Raw genomic sequence first — 24,480 nt, 5'->3', positions numbered from 1 at the left:
TGGAAGTTTAAAAGAGGCCGCCACCCTCTATAAAAAAACCTTTGAGAAGGACTAGAGAGACACTTAAACATTGGCCTTTGGATATCGAAGTAGACATTCCAACATACTTATAAACTAGCTGTGATTTTCTTATTAGGTTGAACCTTTCACTCTAACCTTAGACAGACATTCCATCCCCATGTTAAATTTGTAGCCAGATTTTTCTATCAAACTCTTTGTAGTTGATGTGAGACCCCGACAGATTACACAGAATACACAAAAGTTTTTACCAAGTCAAACTTAAGAAATTACTTCCATATCCAATAGTCAATGGTAGAACATAGTTCTTTTTTGTTTCCTTTAGTTGATAGTGCAGTGATAAAAAAAAAAGATAAACTATAATTCAAAGTGATTTGTCTGTTAAATGAAGCTTGATATTTCCGTACTTTTGGTTAGGAAAGTAATAGTAAATATTGGTTAACATTAAATAACTGGACAATCCTAGGATTTAAAAGAGTTCGTCTTATTCTCGTAAATCAATTTTGGGGACGAATCAGGAATTTAAAACTATAAAAACTTTAGCTGAATTTTTTTGTAACTTAACACTTTTACTATTAAAGGTCATATGCATTTGGAAGGATACAAAGTAACTCAAACAATAGATTTATGACGAAAAAGTCTCATATAAAACATTGGGAATAATTTGTATTAAAAATAACTGTTCTAAAAGTAATTGTAGTTATATAGTTGTGTATAGAAATGGGACCATTCGTATATGAGACACTACTCTTTAGGGTGCCAAGGGAAAAACAAGAAGGAAGACCTTTTATCAATCATATGCCTCCTTTTGTACACATTTGAAAGGGAAATAAAAAAAGGAAAATAATTAGAGCTTTCAGGAATAGCTTTATTTGGTATAAATTAGAAGTAAAACTTAATTTTACCTTGTAAAACTTTCTGTAGCTAAAAAAATCTTCCAGAAATGAGAGTACTATACATTAAATCGGTTGAAACCATTGTCATACAAAAATGTAGAACATACAGTAACGAAACTTCAGTAAAAAACCGTAATATACTAAGTATCAAAGAATCGCTGATCTTTATTCTGTAAACAAGTACAATTGACTTGAACTCAAGCCAAACTGCAGTTAAATGTTAATCTGGCAAGACTCTGCATTAACATACACTAAAGTAAATCGCTGGAGAGTTTCCAGAGGAGCCTTCTTAACAGGAAAAGCTTTTGAGAAAATTCTGTTTGTTAAATTACTTCTGTTGTTCTTTTTATCATATGATTTATTTGTGTTTAAATATGTTTTGTTGTCAGATGATTTTTGTAAACATTGGCTTAGTTTGGAAATAGAGTTTGTTGAAGCAAGATGTGTGAATAATATTCTTGTATAAGAAATAGAACAATTTTTCATCTTATTTCCCCAGACCCTCGTTCTGAATTTTTACTGTATGAACGATGTATGAAAAAATCTGTTTATTTGTTTGAATTACCTCTTTGCATAGGATTTGTCACAAACAAAACATAGTACAGTAGAACCTTAATAACAAGACTCTCATGGGTATTGTAAAATAAGACTTGTTATCAAGGTTGACTTCTTATCGAGGTTTGTAATAACATGTGATAAGGGGTAAAATAATTTTAAGGGGATTTGAAAATGACACTTGTTACCAAGGGCATCTTGTTATCGAGGGTCTTCTTATCAAAGTTCCACTGTATAATTAAAAATAAATATAAGTTTCACTTTGCTTGTATAATGGTTGTATTCAGTTAAAAATTTGTACTTGAGTAATTATTGTACTCATTCCAGTTACCAGTTTAGGCCTATCCTAAAAATCACAATCTCTTTGTTGGTTTGAAACTGGGCCCATAAACGACCGAAATAAACTGTATTAACCGTGGGCTTTGAAAGACAGAAACAGTCCGTCAAGGTCCTATGAAGTATGAAAGAAAAGAACTCCATTCTATACTCAGCCTGCATTATAAATAAAATAAATGAATTTGATTAAATAAAAAGGTTAACGCTAAACCAAAGCATTATGAGAGCATGATAATATAATATAGGCAAAGACAAACAATTCATCCACTCAAAACACAAGATTATTTTATAAAAATACAAGTTCATACATTTCATTTATCAAAGCAAGATTATAAAAGCTTAACAACAACAGAGATTTAACCAGTCTATAAAAATCCTGTCTACATTCATTTTTTAGTATTACCGGTGAAAAAGGTTTAGCGAATAAGAGACGATAAATTTAGTTCATAATCGCACCAGAAAGCTAGAAATTGCAAGCTTTTAGCTTATTTCCCTAGACGTGAACCCTCAACTTGTTAACAATAACTAATACTTCTTATTTTGTAGGTTTCGTAATTTTCCAATATTTGATTTGAAACTCTCTTTCCCAATTATCTTTGATTTATTATTTTGCAATGTAGAGTCTCTTTTCAAAACCCTGTTAGTAAAATTCATGTTCTTCACTGTTTTGTATCATAATTGATCAATAAAATGTTTATGGATATTGAGCATGCTTTAGTGTCGTAAATGATTGTACATGCAAGTTTTACGTTATTGTACATTATTGTTGTTAATGTTATGTTATCTACCAGGATTTGAATAGAATGTTAGAGCTTTATTAAGACTAGTTTGAAGCTATTATCATAGACTAACCAACACAAGGGAGTATGTTTTATCTATGCTATTATTGTATTAAGAAAAGAAGTTAAGCTAATCCTAAAGGCTATGATATTGGAATTATAAACTCTATCTCTTTTGTGTATATTGCTGCATTAACCAAATTAGTAATTTCAAATTTATCTGTATAAGACAAGTTTTGCTAACAGGAACATTTTTGTAAGCATAAATAACTGATAGCCTAACAACAGATTGCTTCTGGGTCAACGATCAATTATGTTCGGGATTTCCTTTGCCTTTCTTACTAAACAGTGATCTTAAAAGTTGTCTAAGATTAACAATCCAACGAATGGTAAACTATGGTAAACAAATTCTATTATAATTGTTAATTATTTTTACGCAACACTAAACCATAGATAAAATATACTTCATCTATGGTTATACCCTTGTTATAGTTGTTAGTTATACCCTTAGTTATAACAAACCCTTGTGTTGGTTAGTCCATGACTATACCTAACTACAGATAACACACATTACCATGAATTTGTCCCTATAGAGTCACTGAAAACAAATTTAAAGCAAGTTTCCTCCTGGCCTAACGCAGCAAGGTATTATATACAATGTACAATGTGTATGACGATTGTCCTGGTTGTCAAAGTTTGTATAATACAATGTGTATTATAATCTCTGTATTATAACAAGCAATGCAATAGTAGTTGGAAACCGTACGAAACCCAGAGCGTAACACGATTTTACCGCAATCGAGTGTGCTGTTCTGATGTTTGACATGATGAAAGTGTTGGATGTTTATTTTTCATTTCTGCCTCGGTGTTTCTCGTTTTCTTGAAAATTGATATGAAAAATATCTACTGAGAGGAGATCTTATCTTCATTACATTAATAAACTCATACCACTTGATATAAAATAAGTGATAGAGAAATGGAGGCAATATAAATTAACTAGACATTGTAATTAAACTCCTCACGTTGTTGTGAAGTGAACTAGCGTGGCTTATCGTGTGTTGCATGTCCGCTACGCTTGAGTGCGTTGATGTCGACTAAATATTTATCTTCCACTTCCTGGTAAATGTACAGTGTGAACTTTACCCGTTGGTTTCAATCATTGACTATTATGGTTTCAATACTTTACAAGTTTTAGTTTAATTTCACTCATTTTACTGTTAACGCTTAATTTTATAGCTGAAGTAAAATAGTATTCAGGCTCCCACAAGAAATTGAAAATCTATAAGAGAATATTTTAAATGTAGAAGTATGATAATTGTCCTTGTATAGTGCCAGTACTAATTGAACTTATAATCGTATGGTAAAATCGGAGACATTTTTACATATTTTATCTTGGTAACGTTTCAGTGTTTTAAAGTTTACTACATTATGTTTCCTATTTTGGTTTGGGCTGTACCATGTATGCTTTACTTTTCAGAAACCACCTCATACAACAATCAATAGTTTATAGTGCTTTTTAGTGTGTTTTTGCTAGATAGATATTATATTAGTTGTGCCAAAAATAATAATCAAGACAAATTTTCTAGAAATAAATTGAACCTAATCAATCACAAAATTGTCTCTGATACATAAGTATGATAAACATATTAGGGATTATGTCACGATATACTCATGATCTCGAAAAAAAATCCTAATCTTCAAACCTAGATGTAAGTTCGATTTTGATAAACGCGTTTTACACTTACGTTATTTATAAAAAGGACTACACACGTATACAAAATAGAGTTAGAACATCGAGGGATGGATTGCTTCTCATGAACATCAGCGGTAATAATTTAGAAGGAGAATGCTTCGCACTTACAGAACACAGGTTCCCATTGTGCCTGCTATTGAGAGACTCAGTTAGTAATTGAACTGTTCGTTTGAATTACTGATATAACGCAATCGTGAATGATACTTAGCTTTATGTGGTCTACTTAGATGGATTCATCATATGTATGGTTAAAGCATTGTCTTATATTCATGGGAAGAGAATATTTATTTTTATTTACAAGACATAGCGTTGAAAAATGTCTAATATTTGAACTTCTGAGTGAAATAAGGGCTTTGTGATTCTTTAGTACGCCATCCAGTGCATATACACAACAATGATAATATACGATTATAAAATACATGATACAATGACCAAAGACAAACAATTTAATTAGTTTTTAAGAGGTTGACGGGTTCATTTAATCTTTCATTTGTCCGTCAACAATAGCTGAGGACCTGTGGGTGGAAAGTACCCAGCAAAGCCCGTATACAGTGCAAGGGTGGACTGTACTGAAAAAAGTAGTGGCAGTTATCAGGATCCGAACCCACGACATCGCTGCCTTGGGTCCCAACTACGTGGTGCAACCGACTGAGCCACCGACACACCATTTATTTATTACAGTCACTTAAAACATGTATATATACAAGATTTAATTTATAATGCAGTGCACTTTATCAAAGTAAGATTAGAAAATCTGAATACAGATATTTAACTATTTTATAAACTCCCTTTTACTTATAATTGTTGTAAAATATCAACAGTGAAAAAGTTCAGCAAACAAGAGGTGATAAATTTAATTCATAATCGCACAAGAAAGCGGAAGATTGCGAGCTTTTAGCTTATTTCCCTAGACGCGAGACCTCTAACTTGATGACAAAAACTAATACATTTTCTTGTTATTTTGTAGTAAACGTTTGGGAAAACTGACATAAATTGAAGTATTTGGTTGCGGACAAATATAATTTCTATTATAAAATAATTTTAGTGTACCTATTCGATTTAAAAGAGCGTTAAGTTTCCGTTTAGTTGGCATAAAAAATAAGAATCTGTATTCACTGAATGATTTATTGTAAAATAAATTAAATTGATTGGTTTTCGTAAGGTTTTTAGACCTTTCTGTTTTCCTGGGCGCTATTTTACTTTATGGCCAGCATCATAAGTCTTCCTCATTTATTTAAGTGCAACTTTATAAATACTTCACGGACATAGGGTAAATGTGTCAAATATTTTCCTCTCCACACATATCCGGCCAACCTCAAGCTTAGATTTCACCACCATCACAATGTTTGGGTTTATATTGGCTATTTCTAATTAATCATTCGTCCTGATATATGTTAGGTAAAACTAAATAAATTCTTTAATATCATAATTACAAAAAACATGAGATTTTATATTTTCTCTAGTTAGTATGCTACTCAAGTTTCCAATGCTTTGAAAATAAGTACTAAAATAATTATTAATTTATAGTCATTATTTTAATACAAGTTGGTAAAACTGAGCACACGCAGATATTTAATACAACTTACGATAGTACAGTATTTGCATTAGCTTTTATCATTACCTAAGCTATTTTCTACAAATCTCCCGTGCGTAATTCGCTAACTATGTACTTTCTCCATTAAATCTTATATGCAAATAAATATATATATATATATAAACCGAATATATTTGCCTCAAAATGCCTAAACAACACAATAGAGTAAAATAAAATACCCACTGCAAAACTTGTAAAACTTAGAAATAAAAACTTCTATTTTCACACTGTGTTAAGAACAAATTTCCTAGTATTGCTTCAAGGATCCTGATATACGTCAATTTTAAACTGCCAACAACTTTATTTTATTGCCAATGCGGACCATTTATAGAAATCGTTCCTGGGAATGGAAAGGATGGACTCTCCTTTCACTTGGAAGAGCAGATTATTCTGGACACGGACCAACGCAGCCGTTCTCACCTCACTTGACTGGTCACTTCACATCACTTCACCAAAAATAAAACAGTTCCCTCTCAAGGAACCGTTCTTTTTTCCAAGATTTACAGTTATTTTATGGAATATGTCCATTTAAGATGAATCACGTTAAAGTTTCTGGTTGAAAAAGAACTCCCTTTGTAGGAATTGTCCTTTTTTATGATTTAACTTTATTTTATGGAATTGGCACTTTTTAAAATTGATCACATGATTCTCATTATTGGTTGGAAAACTGTTTTTCTTTAGGAACCGTTATTTTTTCAAGATTAACCTTTATTTTACGTAACACGTACTGTTGAAGATTAACCATGTTATAACTACTGGTTGAAAACAGATCCTTTTCCAGGAATCGTTAGTTTTTTAGATTTTCCTTTATTTGATGTAACACGTACTGTTTATACAAACAAAATTAAATACTGTATGGCGGTTGAAAACAGTTCATTTTCTAGGAATTGTCATTTTTCCAAGATTTACCTTTACTTTATGTAACACGTGCTGTTGAATATGTATAGCATTAAAAATTACTGGTTTAAAATCGGTTCCCTCACTAGGAATTTCCTTTATTTAAACCTTTATTTTATGGAATATGTAAATTTAAGATGAACCACATAATTATCACTAGTGATTGAAGGTGGGTTTTTTCTAGGAACCATTAATTTTCTTACAGTTTATATTTATTTTTGTGAAACCTGTATTATTAAGATGTGCCACGTGATTCTCATTAGTAGGTAAAATGTTTTGTCAACTGTTTTCATTTTCAACGACCAAAATGGTCATCATACAACCAAAGTACATATTAACTGTAAATTGAAATCATAACCAGAAAAATACTATGAGTTTTGTAATGTTCAAGAAAATAGTTAGTCTTTGTAGTGTGGCGAAAAGTAACGTTCAAAACGTGAGTGAAAGTGAGTCTAAAATATTCTTGCCCATTTGAAGTGCTCTTTAAATCTCGCACTGCAAACATGGTCTCAAATTTGTAGTGACTCATTTTCTACTCTTGTTATAAAATATACTATTTTCTATAAATCGTTCTTTTTTTCTAATATTTACCTTCATTTTATGTAACATATATTATTAAGATGTGTCACATGATTCTAGTTACTTAAAAACTAGTTTTATTTATTTACAGATACCTACATAATACGGCCAGTAGAATTAATAAAGGTGGAAAATAATACACAATAACCTTAGAAAATTTATAAAAATCGATGTTTACCAAGATTTTGTTTTAATTTTTAGTTACATTGCAGGCTTCAACCCCAAGCCCTGATTGGAAAAGACTTAAAGGAATTGAAGGTTTCTAATTAATTAGTTGAAGTGATTTCATTCCCAGAGAGGAAAAGGATTACCATCGCCCCTTCGTAATCCTACCGTCTACAGTTTTATTGTGGATTAGTTTCCTTGAAATGATTAGGAGGTTTAGATTAATTACTTTACATGTAAAATGCATTGATTGTATTTGGTATACAATTTATTTTATATAATTTTAGTTTAATTAACAAAGTTAAGCTCCTCGGTTTATTCAATACAATAACAATTTCAAACCTTTCAAACCTGCAACCTGATAAAGGTGTTTACCGTCTTGTTGAAACAGAATAAGTGTAAATATATGTTTTAAGTGTTATTTGACGTATATATATAAATATTTACTTTGGATTATATTTAAGCTATTCATTAACAAAGACAAAACACATTTAATACAATAGTAAATCGTGAATATATTATTAAAGCTTGGACTTTTAAGCAAAATATAAACTTATAAAAGGGAACGTATAATCTATACATAAATACGCAAGGAGTTTTCTTTTCAGAGTCATAACTTTAAAGGCTGGACGGATTTTAGCGTTTGCGGTGTCAAATTAAAGATGTTTTAAGTAGGTGTGCAAATACGTCTCAGAATTTTAATAAAGGGCATCACTTAAGTTCAGTTAAGGGCTACATTTTTGGAACAATGGTGCTATCCGTCGACATTGGATCAGACTCGATTCAATTTGCTTACAACTAAACATATGTACATGGTTTGAAATAGTTGTTGGTTAACCTCAGACTACAGCATCCAAAGCAAGCCCAGAATTTATGTTTCTATTTTAACATCTGTTTTCTAAATTCTAAATTAAGTTGTCTAAGTCTGGTTCATAATTTAAGACAAAAAATTGTTTGTAGTAGTTTAATTGATTTAATTTACATCGTATTTATTGAATACAGTTTTGGTTACAGTTTGGTATGATGAAGTGAATGTTCAAAAGTGCTTATTCACAGCACAGTTACCCGTTACCATTTGATTATGTAATTTATAATGTGTATAAACATTTCTCTGTAGTGTAATTTTCTATGGTTTGGTTAACTTTCGTGTTTTTTTATTTAAAATTAAATACCACGTAGAAGACGAAGAACTGTAAGAGGCCGGGAAATTTGACCTCTATCATGACCCTCCCAATAGAACATTTGACGGAAACAGAGCGGCAGTGGCTTACATATTAAGCGAGAAAAGACTATTCGAGACAATTAAATCTTTACTCTCTGTTGTCATAAACGAAAGGTTTGTTTCGCTCATTTGCGGGATTCGCCATACTTTCAGGAAATTATTGGAAACTCCCAATGTGAAAACAGGACTGCTTGACTTCCAGAAATTATTTAGATAACATTCGTCAATTCAATTCCACCTTTGCCACACTAAGCTCTGAAGCTCATTTAGATGGGAGAATCAGGCATGGAATATACAATAGTAAGATTCATGACACGTTTTACCACCGAGTAGGTACTCTCATTCCTCGAGAAGGTCGTGATCCCAAGTAAGCACAGGTATATGAGTACATATCTCTATGTATGACGTTGACACTTGACCCCAACAGCGCACAACACATAATGCAAACAAAACATTTAATGAAAATCTTATGCGGGGAATAGGGTCACACCAATCTTTTATGACTATGGCAAAGATTTGTAGAAACGAGAGTTTCGAGGAGTCAAGTGAGATTCGGACTTTGTGCTTTTATTGCAGTTAGCAGTTTTTCTTGAAAGTGAGCAACGGGTTATCCAGTATAAAATAAAACACGGTTATTCAAAAACCACTTTGACAAAACCTATAAAAAAATATAAAAACATAAACTGAAAAAATAAAAAATTTTATTTTATTAATAAAGATAAAACTATTTTAGGTGAGGTATGCGGAGATTTGGATTTCAATAGTTTAGTTATCAACATTTGTATTATTCGTGTTTGGATTAAATATGGGATTTAGATTAACAGATCATTAGGCATTTATACGTGGATAATACTAATTGAAAATTAATGAGCTCATTAAATTCTAAATGCGTATAACCTGCGGATTACATGTACGTTGTATACGCATTACATTCGGCTGAACAAGGCAACATTATACCTCTAATATATATTGAAGGGTTCCAATCATATAAAGTAACAAAATAAAAACCATTTATTCTTATTGAAAATAGGTACCTTCAAACAATATATTTCTACGATCATCAAAATGTCTTGTTCAATTTACATCACGCATTAAGTCACGCAAATGCAATCAACTTCAACATATTATTTATTGAACATATTATAAAAAAACCAACATCTAATAACATAAAAAGGCAATTAAATAAAACTGTATGCATATACAAGAACATAATGATATAACGTATAACGGTGCCAAAACGTATTTTTAACAGAAATTAACCTAATGCGATCTTGTTTATGTTACTTTTTATTATTTCACGTCAAAATTAATGCATTGCAATTTCAATAACCACCAACAGTTTCGAAACAAAAATTCGGAATAGACTATAAAAGAATCAACAAACATAAACTTACTCAAAGCACCATAAGCATCGTGTTATATACTTGAATAAAACAAATACAAATATTTTGGGACATCAGCAACAAAACGTTTAGTAAAATGTAAAGTAATAAAAGTAAATTAACTGCAGTAGAGATTGGAATTTTACCATGTTAACTACTTTTCATCACGCCGCAAAACAGGTTAGTTACATAACAAATTAAGGTGGTGAATATCCAAGGGTGCGAGGAACGGGGGTTAATCTAGGATCTGCTGACTTTTCAGGATTCACCCCTCCCGCACCAGCTTAGGCTTGTATTTACCAATAAAAGCTGATGCACTCCCCCATACCAGATGATGGGTTAAGCCTGGTTAATCACCAGATTGACATGGTTTGACGATTTTGCCAAAAAGGGCATTAGTAAGGACCCCGACATTATTAACGAAGAGGACTTAATTTGAATTTATGATGATAGCAAACACATCACTATACGTTTATGCTAAAGTCAATATAAATTAATGAATAAAATCAAACATTTATTTATTTGTTATTTATTTATTTATTTGACGGTAACAACCATTTACAATAATATGCTAATATGCTAAAAATTCTAACAAAACAATACATATGAAAAATTTGATGGCTAACATTGGTACGGTGCGCTAACATCATGACATATTTTTACAATAGTTAATAATAAATGTATGTATAGTGTTATAGTTGCTTAACATTGCTCTACTTCTGCGTTAATAGGTCAGTTTGGAAAGCAAGTTGAGATATATTGTGTAACTGTCCTAGGTTTATTACAATTAATGGCCAACAGTAATGCCACAAAATGTTTCTCCGTTACTTACCAGTCGCAATCGTAATATAAATTCATTTTACTGCTCAACATTTATGTCATAACCTATAGATTGTGAGATACTGATAGTAAAAATTTCCAGTAGAAACTAAAATGAAACAAAATAAGGGTAAGAGACCAAACAAAATACTCGTGAACATAAAATTTATTCTTGTGGTTTTTTTCTCGTAAAGTGCATGTACGCCAGAATAGTGTCCGCAGATTCAAATTATAAGGACCGGGCTCTGTTCGGGTTATCAAATGATTTAAATAAGCGGGTAACGCAGTAAAACTGCATTAACAAAGTCGAACCCGTTTATTTTGATGGCTGCAATTCGTCGTGTATTATTCGAGAACACAACTTTGTGGTCGCCAAACTTGAGCTCGTGTTGAAAAGAGCCACTTTAGGCCGCAGTGATGAAATGTAAAATTTTTGTCCTAACTTAAGTCACTTAGTCTAAGATATGTTACATACATATGGTTGATTCTTATGGTAAGTCGGTAGCGAATCGATTCTTTGCCGATACGATTCATTTGTACGATAATCCTAGCAATACTGTTTGAAACCCTGATTTTTATTAATACAAAATAAACTGTTTCAGGAAATTATGAATCACGAGCCTCGCAACTGCAGGTAGAAACATGATCGTGTTGGCGAGGTAGTATGATCTTCAACACTTCAACATGTAGTCTCCAAGGTCACCGTGGGCGGGGTCGAGTCAGGCGTGGGGTGGTGACGTGTCAGGCTGTGATTGGTCAGTAGCTAGTCACGTGACATGTTCCCCCCACCACCAGTACAACCACCAGCCCCCTCTCCTATGCCCTGCGCCCAATGGGAGCTCGACATGGACTTACGTCATCATATCCAGCATTGCGCCTGCACCTGCAACCACATGGGCTATGGAAACTATATGGACTATCAGGTATAGACTGACTGTCCTTTGGTGACATTTAGAGTTTATTTAATTGCTTAAGTTGTTCTCAGCAGGAAAAATGATGCAGATAGATTCGGCAACACATAAAGAAACGAACTGTGAAATAAAATAACTAACTTTGATTCCGAAAAGCTAAAATGAAAAGCAATGGTCAAGTAATCCGTCTCGTATTGAGTTTTTTTTATGATTGGTAAAACCTTTTAATATATACAAAATACACAGAAATCTATGAATTTATGTTAATAACTAAACAAACTTTGTTCAGTCGACTCGAAAATACTTAAAACAATAATATACATGACCATAAATCCGAAAATGAGTCCCACAGTTTGGTTATACAGTATAAAAATCTAATTTTAATATAATAAAACTAAAAGGTTTTATATTTGAAAATATAACTTATAATACTGTGACTGTAAAACAATACAATTATCTCCAAAATTAAAGTGCTAAAACGTAAAACACGCCATAATGAGGAGTTCGTGAGAATTATAATTTATCAATAAAATAATTGAAAACATCAATGTCAACGATCTTTCATAAGCTTTGGCATTAATTTAGTGTTTGGTTAAAGCTTATTAACTGTTTATAAAATGCAATTGGTGTTCATAGTATCGTTAAATTGTATTGGTTAATCAGTAGAATCAATGAAGCTGTAGAAAAACTGATCATTATTTCAGATTTAAAAAAATAATGTATAAATAAACTCTTATATTATTTCCCCCTGGAAATTTAAGGTAATATAACGGAAATTATAAAAAAAAATCCAGTGTGTTATTTAATTTTTCGCAAGGCACGTTTTGAATTTTTTTACGATTTGTATTGAAAAGTAAGGCACTCGAAGAATATAGTTTAAAGTTACTAACGTTTTGTTTTTCACAACGAGAACATAATTGCTTAGTAGATGTATAAGAAAATAAAATGTATATGCTAATTAATATTAGTTTATGTTTATACATCACCTATGTGAAAATCTGACACCCATCTAAGCACCAATATGCTCTATATGGAAAACCTTTAAAGTCTACCTAAAATAAAAAAAAAAGTAAATACCTAAAAGATATCCATTATTCAATAATTTGACGATAACAAATATAATTTTAAAACATTGAATTAATTTACCTTTGAGTGAATCCGGATACATTGTCAAATGCATTCAAGCCTGAAAAAAATATTTGATTTCAGTTTATTCGCTCCGCTGAGGTATGTAATTGATAAAGTATTCTGTTTGAAACAACATTGTTTCATATTTAACCATTATTGTTATCCCAGTTAGATAAGTAGTTGAAATAATCCATTTTAATTGCATGTGGTTTTAACATGTATTATATTTTGAATAGTTTTATTATCTTTGGTTTTGTGTGATGTTAATAGATGTACATTTTCAAATATATAACTCTTTAGTAGTTTAAATTTATATTCTTAGTTTAATACATCCTCAGCATGATTATTTTTGTGTTGTTTATCTTTAAAATAAAATCAATTGTTTTCATTAATGTAGTAAAAGTTAAACTGTTTTCTTCTAATTTTATTTTTTGTAAGTTTTTTCACGAGGATGTAATTTGCATTGAATGTAAAACTCCCTCGTGTAAACATCTACAACTAAAACCAGCTTTCTATAAGAAATGGTTTACATAATCCTATCAAAAATCTTTAAAAGTAAAATAAGATCATATAATATGTAAACTATAACACCTTCTTACCTAACCCAAACACTTTAAAATACAAGAAGAATGATAGAGCATTGATAAAAGCACAAATAAAGTGTTTGTACGTATAATTTATTGGTAATAAGCCAGAGGTGATTGATATTAAACTTAACTAAAATAACTATTTCCATTGTTGTTATTAAATCATAAGAGCGTACTAAAATATAAAATAAGTCTTCTAACAATATTCTATACTGTATATTTACACTTATATAATTAACATATCAAATTGTGTTGAAATAGACGTATGTTATTTTATTGTATTGCTATAATAATCCATAAAATGCTGATCTATAAAGTGAGTCATTAAATAGTATTCTATACAGTAATCAACATTTTATCAGCTCTTTCCCAAGACTCTTTGGACAACATCCAAAAGTGGGTCGGTCGTATTTCAAGGATAAGCTGGAACTTTATAAATATCTTTGAGGTCCTTTGTAACATGCTGAAACCCAAGTTAAAAGTTTAATTTATTAAAGTCTATTATAATCTGATTTGTTTGAATAGTATATACCCCGATAAAATCCACAATTATGGCTACAATCGTTTAAAAAAATTGAAGTAATTTTCCATTTAAAATGTAAATGAATAACTGTATTTTGTTCATCTATGAATAAATTCATATGTAATCCACAATTATACTTTCAAACTATATAAACATTAATTAATCACTTTTTCAAATTATATCATATTCTATGCGTTCCTCCTCGAATTTTAGATTACTTCAGATTGCATTTAATTTTGGGTTCGACCTAAACTTTTGCTTTTAATATAAGGATTTGTTTCCTGTGTAAACAATTTTATAAGGCTGGTTTTGGCCAGGGAAGAAATTACCACATATTAAAGTACATATTAGTAAAACTGCACTTTAGTCTAGATATAATATAGTCTAGATATATAAGTTATTTTTTATTATTAGCCTATTACTGTATACCTATTGACCTGTCCAATTCCTGCCCTGGACTACGGACGGAAACTACAAGTATTCAAGTAAACCAGTGAATATCATAAATTGTCGAGTACGATGATATTTTCTGTCCCTCATTTAAAACAAATATTACGTATATGACTGTCTCAGTTAGTGGCCAAAGGTAGGGTCAACGTAAAATCTTTTCGGATATCAAGCAAAAAATGCTTTCTTCAAAAAGTTAAATTGCAATTTTCACAGTGTCAAATAATAAACTTAAATGCACAGTCACAATCCATGAGGACATAACTGACTGTTTTTGTGACGTAAAGTTTAGGTAAACAATATTTAATGTAGGCTCAAATGCAAAGTAATGTATTACACTACGTTGAAGAGTGGTAAACTTGACGTATTTTGCATCAGAATGTTTTAACGATTTGAACTTAATAACTAGTGTACTTTATTCTGATTACTACTCAAACATGAATGGCACTTTTTATCAATAGGAATAAAAGTTTGTAGAAAATAATAAAACACTACATACATCACTCCGTTAAATTACCTTGATATAGATTTCAATTGCATTACTTTTGAGTACACTCCACCAAAAGTTAAAAATGGCAAAGCAATTTCTAAAATATTCTTTAAAAGACATTCCGCTACTAAATATAAACCGGAGTGCAATAAATTATATTTTAAACATCAGTTCATCTTGTTGACTCCTATATAGTAGAATAAAATTAGCTGTATACGAAGTTTAACCTATATTGAGTTTGTGAGTGTGTGTGTGCTGTTTTACTAGTTCCGGTGTAAAGTAGTGACTCAGTGGTAAATTCTCTACTTACTAGATAGAGTGGAGAATCAATAGCCCTGATGACTCACCTATTCCCTTAACTGTGACATTCTCATATTTATCCTCAGTCCTTTTCAAGCCTTTGTTGAGAATAGTGTAAGTAACCGTGAAATGAAACTGACTGTAGTGGTGAGTAAATATGGTAGAGTAAGTTAACTATTCTTCAATTAAATTTGACCTATAAAGTCAAATAGAGTTGTTTATTCAAATTAATTTATTGGTAAAAAATGAAATATTCAGTTAACACATATCATACAATACTTCAAATCTAACTTGAAGTGGAAATGGAATTGCATTTAACGTCTTGCTCATGAAAACGTTTTGATCGAATAAAATACACGGTTTTCTAGAAAGGGTGTGTGAGTTGACGTTTGAACTGACGTAGTTTTAAACTTTGTGGAAAATTTAGAAATTTCTATGTTTTCCTGTCTGGTGATTCCCTTTTTAAAATTTTAATGTTTTTTTTTTACAAATTGACAATAGTCGTACGGATGGTTTTTTTTAACTTTGGTATTTTCAAATATTTATTGCAACTTTTAAGAGAACAGGATTCATGTAGATAGGAGACACTGTCCAATTTTATACTAAGGGAAACTTGTAACTTTTTAAACACAGTCTTCAAATTAAATGTTTAACTTTGTCCACAGTTGAGAGGACTCTCAAAAAGTCTTACCGATGATGAACAAAGCTTTGGAATTATATTCACTAACCTTACAGTCCAAGTTACCTCCCTTATAATAATGTAAATATCTGTGATAAATTAACTGTGTCAGTAGTTGTTATTATTTTAAAATCTATTGCTAATAAATAGTGTTCAACAAAAAATAAGTTTTCTTACGAAGAATATTAGTTATGGAACCACGTCAACCCACTTTTTAGGCCGCACAAACATATAATATAATCACTGATACTATTGTTGAGTCCAATATAACTGATGTATTGAAATTAGCTGCAATTCACGATACGGGTTTTGAATTGCACAAACAGCAACAGGGTTAACAGTTTGACCGGATAACCCGATTACTCTTATACGCAAAACAGTTTCCTGTTCCCTCGCTTATGAATTGCATTGTAGCAAAAGATAAAATCATAATTATTTGTGGGAATGGGTCCGATGGATAAATAGAGCAGCATAGAGAGCATAGGGTAGCATTAGTTCAGCATAGAGAAGCACCCTTAGCTTTTATTTCCAGCTAATTACCTGGTCAAAAATGTCTAGTTAAAAGGTTACAACGAGAATGTCATTGTTTTGACAACGACGACTGGGTTAAGCTATTTCCTTTTTAAGGGTAGCCAGAAAAAGAGAATTCTTTTCACCAATCTAAACCAATAACCTAAAAACTAAAGTAGTAAATTTTAATGATTTTTTTAGCATAGTAAGCATAATTTACTCTTACAGAAGTTATACAGACTTTTATGTAGTTTGGGATAGAAGTATTCTGTGGAGTGACATTTATTTGGCAGAGACATAACGTGTTGACAATACGATGCGAAAATTGGCCGTGCAGCTTCATGTTAACTGTATACAATAGCCCTCATTGTGTACATTTTCTACCCCATTTCATGTCGACAACTAAACGACAGAGTTACAAACGGTTTGTTTGCAATTCTTTCTTTTACAGTCTTTATGTGCTAGCAAAAGACTGATTGTTAGCTCAGTAATGTGTCTGTTTACATTTTAAATACCCCCGCCGCAGCAGACCTGCCGACTAAGCGAATTCCCATTTGTCTGAATTGATTTTCAGTTAAATATATTTAAATAACATTAGGTTTAACGAGTACTTAGGTTTGCTGCTACAAGGAAACTAATAAAGTGTGATTTTGAGTAAAATATTGATAGCTTAGTACAAAATAAATAAATTTGCCAAGTTTGATCATTATATATCCATAAACAAGCAAACTACAACATTTGACAATATTCTCCATAAGAATAAGTTAACATAGGAATTTTAAATTTACAATTTTTTAATTTTCTCCGTTACTAATAATCGAACAAAAATATTTTTATATACTAAATTATTTGTTTTTTAACCTCTTTAAAAAGGTCTAAAGAGAAATCGGGAAATTTTGTGTTTTGAGGGTCAAAAGTGAGAAAAACCAACTTTTACCCCATAAAACCCCCCGTAAAGCCCCGTTCCCATGGTCCGATCGTGCTGGTTCGCGAACTCATTCAAGTTTATCCCGCTTTACACCTTTAAACCAAGTTTCATCAAAATCGGACAAAAATTACTCAAGTTATCGCGTTCACGGACGTATATATATATATAACTCTATATATATATATACATATATAAAAATTTGAACGAATGGTGTTTTTGGCCTCTGGGGACATCAAAATGAAAAAGTAAATCGGTCCCGGATCTAGGTCTTACCGTGCCACCTACGGTAATAGCTACTTCCCTATAGGGAAATTCGCTAAAAGCAGTAAAACAAATTGAAATATTGCTAAAAGTACGAATGTATCAGTAAATGCAATTTTTTTTAACTGTTAAGTTCTCATAAAAGATTAAAGTTATACGTCAGCAGTTACAGATTATGAAGTATGTGCAAATCTTTATTTTGTAATTATTAAGAAATGTTCGAGAAGTATCATACTTAATCTGCTATGCATTCTCAATTTCAGTTTAAGAATGTGAGTTGTTACGAAAATCATTAGTACCCTACTATGCTTATTTGGTGGTAAAGGAAAAGTGTCGACAATAGTTATTGAATACATTGCATGAATTTAAATTTAAGTATTTCTTTCTGCATGACCACAATTATTTTATCCTTACTTCTTTATTTTTATTCTATTGAATATAGTCTACAATTAAATCCCTATTCATTTATCATAAAATATTTTGCACACATATTCTTACCATGGCAACAGGGATAACCATAGCAACGGCGGAAAACATGGAAACGCAAGCAATCATGTCCCCTTCCGTAATTATGACAACAAGAGTTACCAGGGCAACGGGTGTTACCAAGGAAACGGGTGTTACCACGGAAACGGGTGTTACCATGGAAACGGGTGTTACCATGGAAACGGGTGTTACCACGGAAACGGGTGTTACCATGGAAATGGGTGTTACCATGGCAACGGGTGTTACCATGACAACGGAGTTACTATGTGAACGGGGATTACCATAGCAACGGGAGTTAGCCATACTAACGCCAGTAACCATCGTAACGGGGGTTAGCATCGTACCGGGGGTTACCATCGTAACGGGAATTACCATCGTAAAGGGAATTACCATCGTAACGGGGGTTACCATGGCAACGGGGGTTACCATGATACCGGGGGTTACCATGGAAACGGGTGTTACCATGGAAACGGGTGTTACCATGGCAACGGGTGTTACCATGACAACGGAGTTACTATGTGAACGGGGATTACCATAGCAACGGGAGTTAGCCATACTAACGCCAGTAACAATCGTACCGGGGGTTACCATCGTAACAGGGATTACCATCGTAACGGGAATTACCATCGTAAAGGGAATTACCATCGTAACGGGGGTTACCATGGCAACGGGGGTTACCATGATACCGGGGGTTACCATCGTAACCGGGATTACCATCGTAACGGGGATTACCATCGTAACGGTGGTAACCATGGCAACGGGGGTATCGGCATCGACTCTTGACAATCGATTCTCTTATCCGATTTTATTAGATTTCGTTATCCGATGTATGTTTGAAGTTTAATTTTGAACAAAATAGCACTGCCAGCATTGCTGAAAAATTACTGTTCAAAATGTATTGCAACTTTTTAATTTACTCCATAAAACATCATAGTTACTCCTAATGTTTACCCATGATAAGGACTTTTGTCAAGCTAATGAAAGAAACTGTGTCATGTTGCTGATATATTTTTTTTCTCTTCCAGACGACCTGCATGTCAGAGCACGGTCCTCCAGTGCGGTTGCTGAACGGCGCAGTTCGATGCAACGGTCAGGCACGCACTCTTCTGGCCACCGCTGGGTCCATCAGCAGCAGTGACAGCAGTGACGATGTCAAAGGTACATATCACTGGGGTATGAAATACATGGGTTTACATCAAACAACCCAAATTACAAGTATAGAGAGTGAGACAAAACAAGCTAAGAAGTTGACAGTCCTGCATTTACCGATTAGGTGATGTGCATTGTTGCTTTCGTGTCTGAACAATTTAGTTTAAGGAATATTATCGTAGGACTCGGCACTGTTTTTTGCAATAGATAATGACTGCGCTCTTGTCAAGGTGAAGTTCTAACATACGCAGGTCTCTCCTGTTGTTCAGCTATCCTGGAGGTGCGGCTGCGGCCGTGGGTGGTCACTTGTCTGGTGTGTCTGCTGGTGGCTGGGTTGTGTCTGGGGCTAGGATGGCCTCTCTCACTCTCAGGGTCTCCGCCCCCTCCACCTCCTAAGGACACTCTGGAGCAGCGCCTAGACATCGTCCGCAGGATACTGTCCGAGGTCCCACTCATAGATGGGTAAGTTTTAGCGAATTTTCCACATAGGGAATAATGTAGGTTTTATAGTATGACCTGGACCCGGGACAGATAAAAAAAAACTTGTTGTGTGCTTTTTCAAAATATTGACACTTTCTAGTACTTTGCAGGTATGTAAACTTTAAACTGATTACTTGCCTGAGTTACTTCATTTGCCAGGTTCCAAGGCCTAGCTTAATTCTTGGATGTGCTTTTGCACAATCCATGTTGAAACTACTAAAGATATGAATCCCCCACTTAGTTCGGTAGGAAGGACAACTCCCAAAGGGAATGAAAGGTTTAAGTAGCTCCTGCAGCTAACAAGCGAGAGTTAGTTGACTTTAATCAAATCAAATCAAAACATCCTTTATTCATTATGTACAAAATATACATGAATAGTGTCAATTCCTAAGAATACCAACATAAAAATAATATCAATAAATAAGCCGTACAACACTCATCGGAAAAAGTCATTGAGCTTATAGCAACACTTGTTACATAAAAACTTAAGTAAACTTTTTTAAATGACCTGAGGGAAGATGCAGACTTAATGCAATCAGGCAGGTTGTTATAAAATTTAATACCAGAGTAGTGGGGCGAAAGTTCAAAGGTAGAAGATTTGTGTTTGGGATATGTAAGGCAGTCTTTGTGTCTTGTGTCATAATTGTGGTTGTCTGAACTAACAGAAAATTTAGAGATGTTTTGTTTCATAAAAATTAGTAAATTATAGATGTAAAGGCTAGGAAAAGTAAGAATGTTATTGATTTTAAATATATCTTCACATGAATCTCTACTTTTGAGAGAATAAATTATTCTAATGATTCGTTTTTGCAATTTAAATACCTTTTTCTTTTTGTCAGAATTTTCCCAAAAAATGATTCCATAATTAAGAATAGGATAAACATACCCATAGTACACCATCATAAGAGTGGAGACATCTACTGATCTAGATAAAATAAGAATCGAAAAATATGCTTTGTTCAACTTTAAATGTGGTCCGGACTGCCAAATGCAGCTCTTGAGTTCGGCCAGCTCGTCTAGGCAGCACAATACCACTTCCAAATTACGAGAGAGCTACGGTGGGAATCATGCGATTCCGTAAATTGACAAGGTCTACTTCGTCAAATTTGTGGGGAGCGAGCTGGTCTAGTGGTAGAACGCGGGACGTCGGTCCCTGTGGTCCCGGGTTCAAATCCAGCTAAATTAACCATGGATTTTAAAAAACAAACCAAAATTATTTTATATGTTACAATATAATGAGAAGTATTCTTACAGTATGAAAAGTTAATAACAATACCTCTAATTAGATTTAAATTGATGTTTTATTTCTTTTAAGAATCGTGGTTTCAAACACCAGTAATACGTGAAGAAGGATACAGTCCAAAAAGCTTTGAACTCCTTAGTTATTTTAGCAATAAGCTATTACCATAAGGGGCACGGTAAGACCTAGGACGTAAGACCCGGAACAAATAATTGTACCCTATAGGCCTACTACTAACACGTTACCCAAGAAAACTGTTTTCTTCCCTCTAGCAGCAAACCTAGGTATTTGATAAACCTTATGTTATTTAAATGGGGAATAAATCTGACATGTTTAAGGAACACATCATACAAATGGAAATTCGTTAGTCTGAAAGATTGCTGCGGTGGTTATATTTTATGACAAAATAGCCCCATCAAACCCGATCGTAGTTGACATTTTTGGAGGAGGTCTAATTTTGTCGTGACCTTGACCTAGTTGTACATTATCAGCTATTTACCTTATAAATAAAAATAAAATAAATAAATAAACTATTAGATAAACACACTAAAAACCATAATAATTCCATTCAATAATATTGCTATTGTTATATTTTATGTTCAAAGACACACATTTATAACTTGATCTCTAGTGTTGAGTTGATCTTTGACAGTGGAGATTCCCCCCCACCCCCTCCAGGAGTTATAGATTCTATCCCAAAGTGATAAACAGGATTGACCTACATGTAGCTGCAAATAGCGTCATGGATCGTTAACTAAGCTTGTTTGTTTCAATTACGTTAGTAATTACGTTCAAATTACATTTGTCAACGTTACAACTTCATTAGAGTAAACTGACACTCCATAAGATCTGCTGAACTGTTTTTCAATTGTTTTTGCAGATTGTCCTTAATATTTCGCCACAAAGATTTATTTGCGAGAAGATTTATGGAGTATCCTGTTATACAACGAGTGGAAACTGTTGATTAGATATTTTAACATAATTTACGTTATATAAAGTCAAGTGATGTGGTTATAAGGAATAATTAACTACATTGTAAAAGGAAATTCAAACATAATACAAATAATGAACGAATATTTTAAGTTTAAACATAGACTTTGCGCAAATACCCTAAATTATGTTGTTTATGTGTTTTCTATGCCAATATGGGTCTGATTTTATTTGTTTAGTTTTAGTGACTTTTGCCCTGTACATTTCTGTATTATTATGGCAATAAACATTTCTTATTCTTATTCTTATTCTTAATAGAATTTTTATGTTTTAGAAAAGGAACGGTCCAAACCCTCGTCTCGTTACTATCTAACGTCCACCCTTTTGTTAGATATTTATTAATCCATATTCCAATGACAAATGGCATCTGGTTCTGGAAATGATCACGTTTTGAATCGAACAAGCGACCTTCAGATCTGTAGACGAGCACTATAACCATTCGGCTACCCGGACAATTATACTCATATAATTATATAAGAGTATTGCTGGGTTAAAGGTTGGCGTCCTGGACTTGGCCGAGTAATGGGGTTAATCTTTGGTATATCTACAAAATTTAATGAGTTTTGTCGGTTTCCCCTAAAGATCGTCTGTGATAACCTGTTTGAAAATTTAATTAGCGTAGATATAAATCAACTAAATAAAAAAGACAGGAAATATCTACAAATGTCAATCAACTTCGATTTGAAATTCCAATCATCGTCCAATCCAAGCATCAATCGAAGATCCAACATTTGTTATAATTTAGATGTTTAGATTTCTGATCAAAAATTAGGTATTTACAATTGTGACCAACAATTTAAAAAAGTCTATGTAAATAATATTTTTAACTTATGTTATTTCACGATGATGAATGACCATTCTTGTTTAGTATTTTGATATGTCTTTATTAACTAATGTTTCCTTTCTTAGTAAAAAAATATTTCTCTTCTGAATGGTGTTTGTTTATAAATCACGGAAGATGTTATAATAGTTTATTCATCTCGTAACTATAATTTGTGATATGCCTACATGTTTATTGTATTGTGCGTTGCATATGCACTTTTTCCTTCGAGTTTGGATCAAACTTTTATGCTGATTTCAAGACTGTACCAAAAAAGCTTAGGCCTCTTAATCCTTACAGGAGACCCTACGAAGAGTCCTTGGAGCCTAGACATTCTAGCTCGTACAAACAACTGAAAAATTACAAAGAGAATTTCTAATCGCGCAGTTTACTAGATATTTAAATTACATTCCCTCTGGTGTTTGAAGCATTATTTTGAGATCGTATATAACTCTTCAGTGGCTCTTTGAAATTAACGAAATTAACTTTGCTCTTGTGGTAGGCAAATCCAAGATGGCCGTTAGCTTTCATGGTCTCTCTTGGAGAACAATTCGAAAATATAAAGAACGTTTCTAATCTCACAGATTTGTAGATATCTATATTATAATCACTTTAGTTTTTAGTATGTCAACGTGTGTGCTATATTTAAATATGATTTAAAAATATTGTATGTGTTTTGCCTCAAATTCCACATAAATAATAATAGTACTGATAAATAGGTCATTAACTATGTCAAAACCTACTCAACCTAAGCAACAAGTTGGAAATTTTTATTTGAGGATTTTTGTGTTCTTTCTGAAATTGGCATCTAATTCACCCACAGAAGAGTTTTTTTTACATTCATTCATTAAACAACAGTCTAAGTAATTTTCCAAAAATATCCATCCACAATTATAATTATCTGCTTCATCTTCTTAAGATCATAAAATTTGTCTTCTTTAAATATATGTATCTGCAATTATATTTTAAAATTATCTGCCTGATCTTCTTAATAACAGTGCTAGGTGCAGAGAATGATATATATTTTTTAAGGATCAAGCATGGGAGAGTCTGGCACTGGAGTGACGTTTTTTGTGCAAAATTTCATTTACATGGATAGTTCATGTTTTCAATTTGTTTAAGGTAGTTAATTAACCAGTAGATATAATGTCCATCTTATTTTATCTTCTATGTGAAATTGTTTATTTCGTTTATACCATCGTACTAAGTACAAAAGTACAAAAGTGGTAAAAGGACTTTAAAATCCTAACTAACTTTACTTCCATGGAAAATATTTAGCATTTCATTTAAACTTACAAAATATTTTTAGTTACCATCCATGCAATGCATCAAATCTGCAGCATGTTTGTGCATCAAGTACAATGGCGTTTGAAATGAGACGGTTTGGTTTGAGCTTTGCAATTGAAGGCTTTTGTGCGTCATCTCAGCACAACGATTCAACATAGACTCTCAATGATGATTGGACTCGTGTTCAAATAGGACGCAGATTTGTATGTATGTCAGTGTCCAACAATCAGTGCCTGTCTATTGAATTGTATTGAAACAGCTTGTCGGAC

The 24,480-nt window shown here is 32.5% G+C and overlaps 1 protein-coding gene across 4 annotated transcripts in view; it reads left to right on the top strand.

The window, feature by feature from the left end:
* The first annotated feature begins 11,603 nt into the window (after window positions 1-11,603).
* Window positions 11,604-24,480, top strand: part of LOC129003926 (dipeptidase 1-like) — a 30,347-nt gene continuing 17,470 nt past the window's right edge. Inside the window, exons 1-4 of one of the 4 annotated variants that reach the window (XM_054432271.1) lie at window positions 11,604-11,918; window positions 13,116-13,133; window positions 19,271-19,403; window positions 19,664-19,856. In XM_054432271.1, coding sequence (XP_054288246.1) covers window positions 11,772-11,918; window positions 13,116-13,133; window positions 19,271-19,403; window positions 19,664-19,856 — 491 coding nt within the window. In that variant the 5' untranslated portion in view covers window positions 11,604-11,771. Of the gene's footprint in view, window positions 11,919-13,115; window positions 13,134-19,270; window positions 19,404-19,645; window positions 19,857-24,480 lie in introns of all 4 variants that reach the window. The other 3 variants (XM_054432269.1, XM_054432272.1, XM_054432270.1) reach the window with 3 other exon arrangements.

This window comes from Macrosteles quadrilineatus, unplaced genomic scaffold (genome assembly GCF_028750875.1).
Source record: "Macrosteles quadrilineatus isolate MER2022 unplaced genomic scaffold, UCM_ALF_1.0 Scaffold_9__3_contigs__length_116548681, whole genome shotgun sequence".
Taxonomy (NCBI): domain Eukaryota; kingdom Metazoa; phylum Arthropoda; class Insecta; order Hemiptera; family Cicadellidae; genus Macrosteles; species Macrosteles quadrilineatus.
Note: the sequence above shows the minus strand (reverse complement) of the source record. Positions and strands in the feature narration are given on the sequence as shown.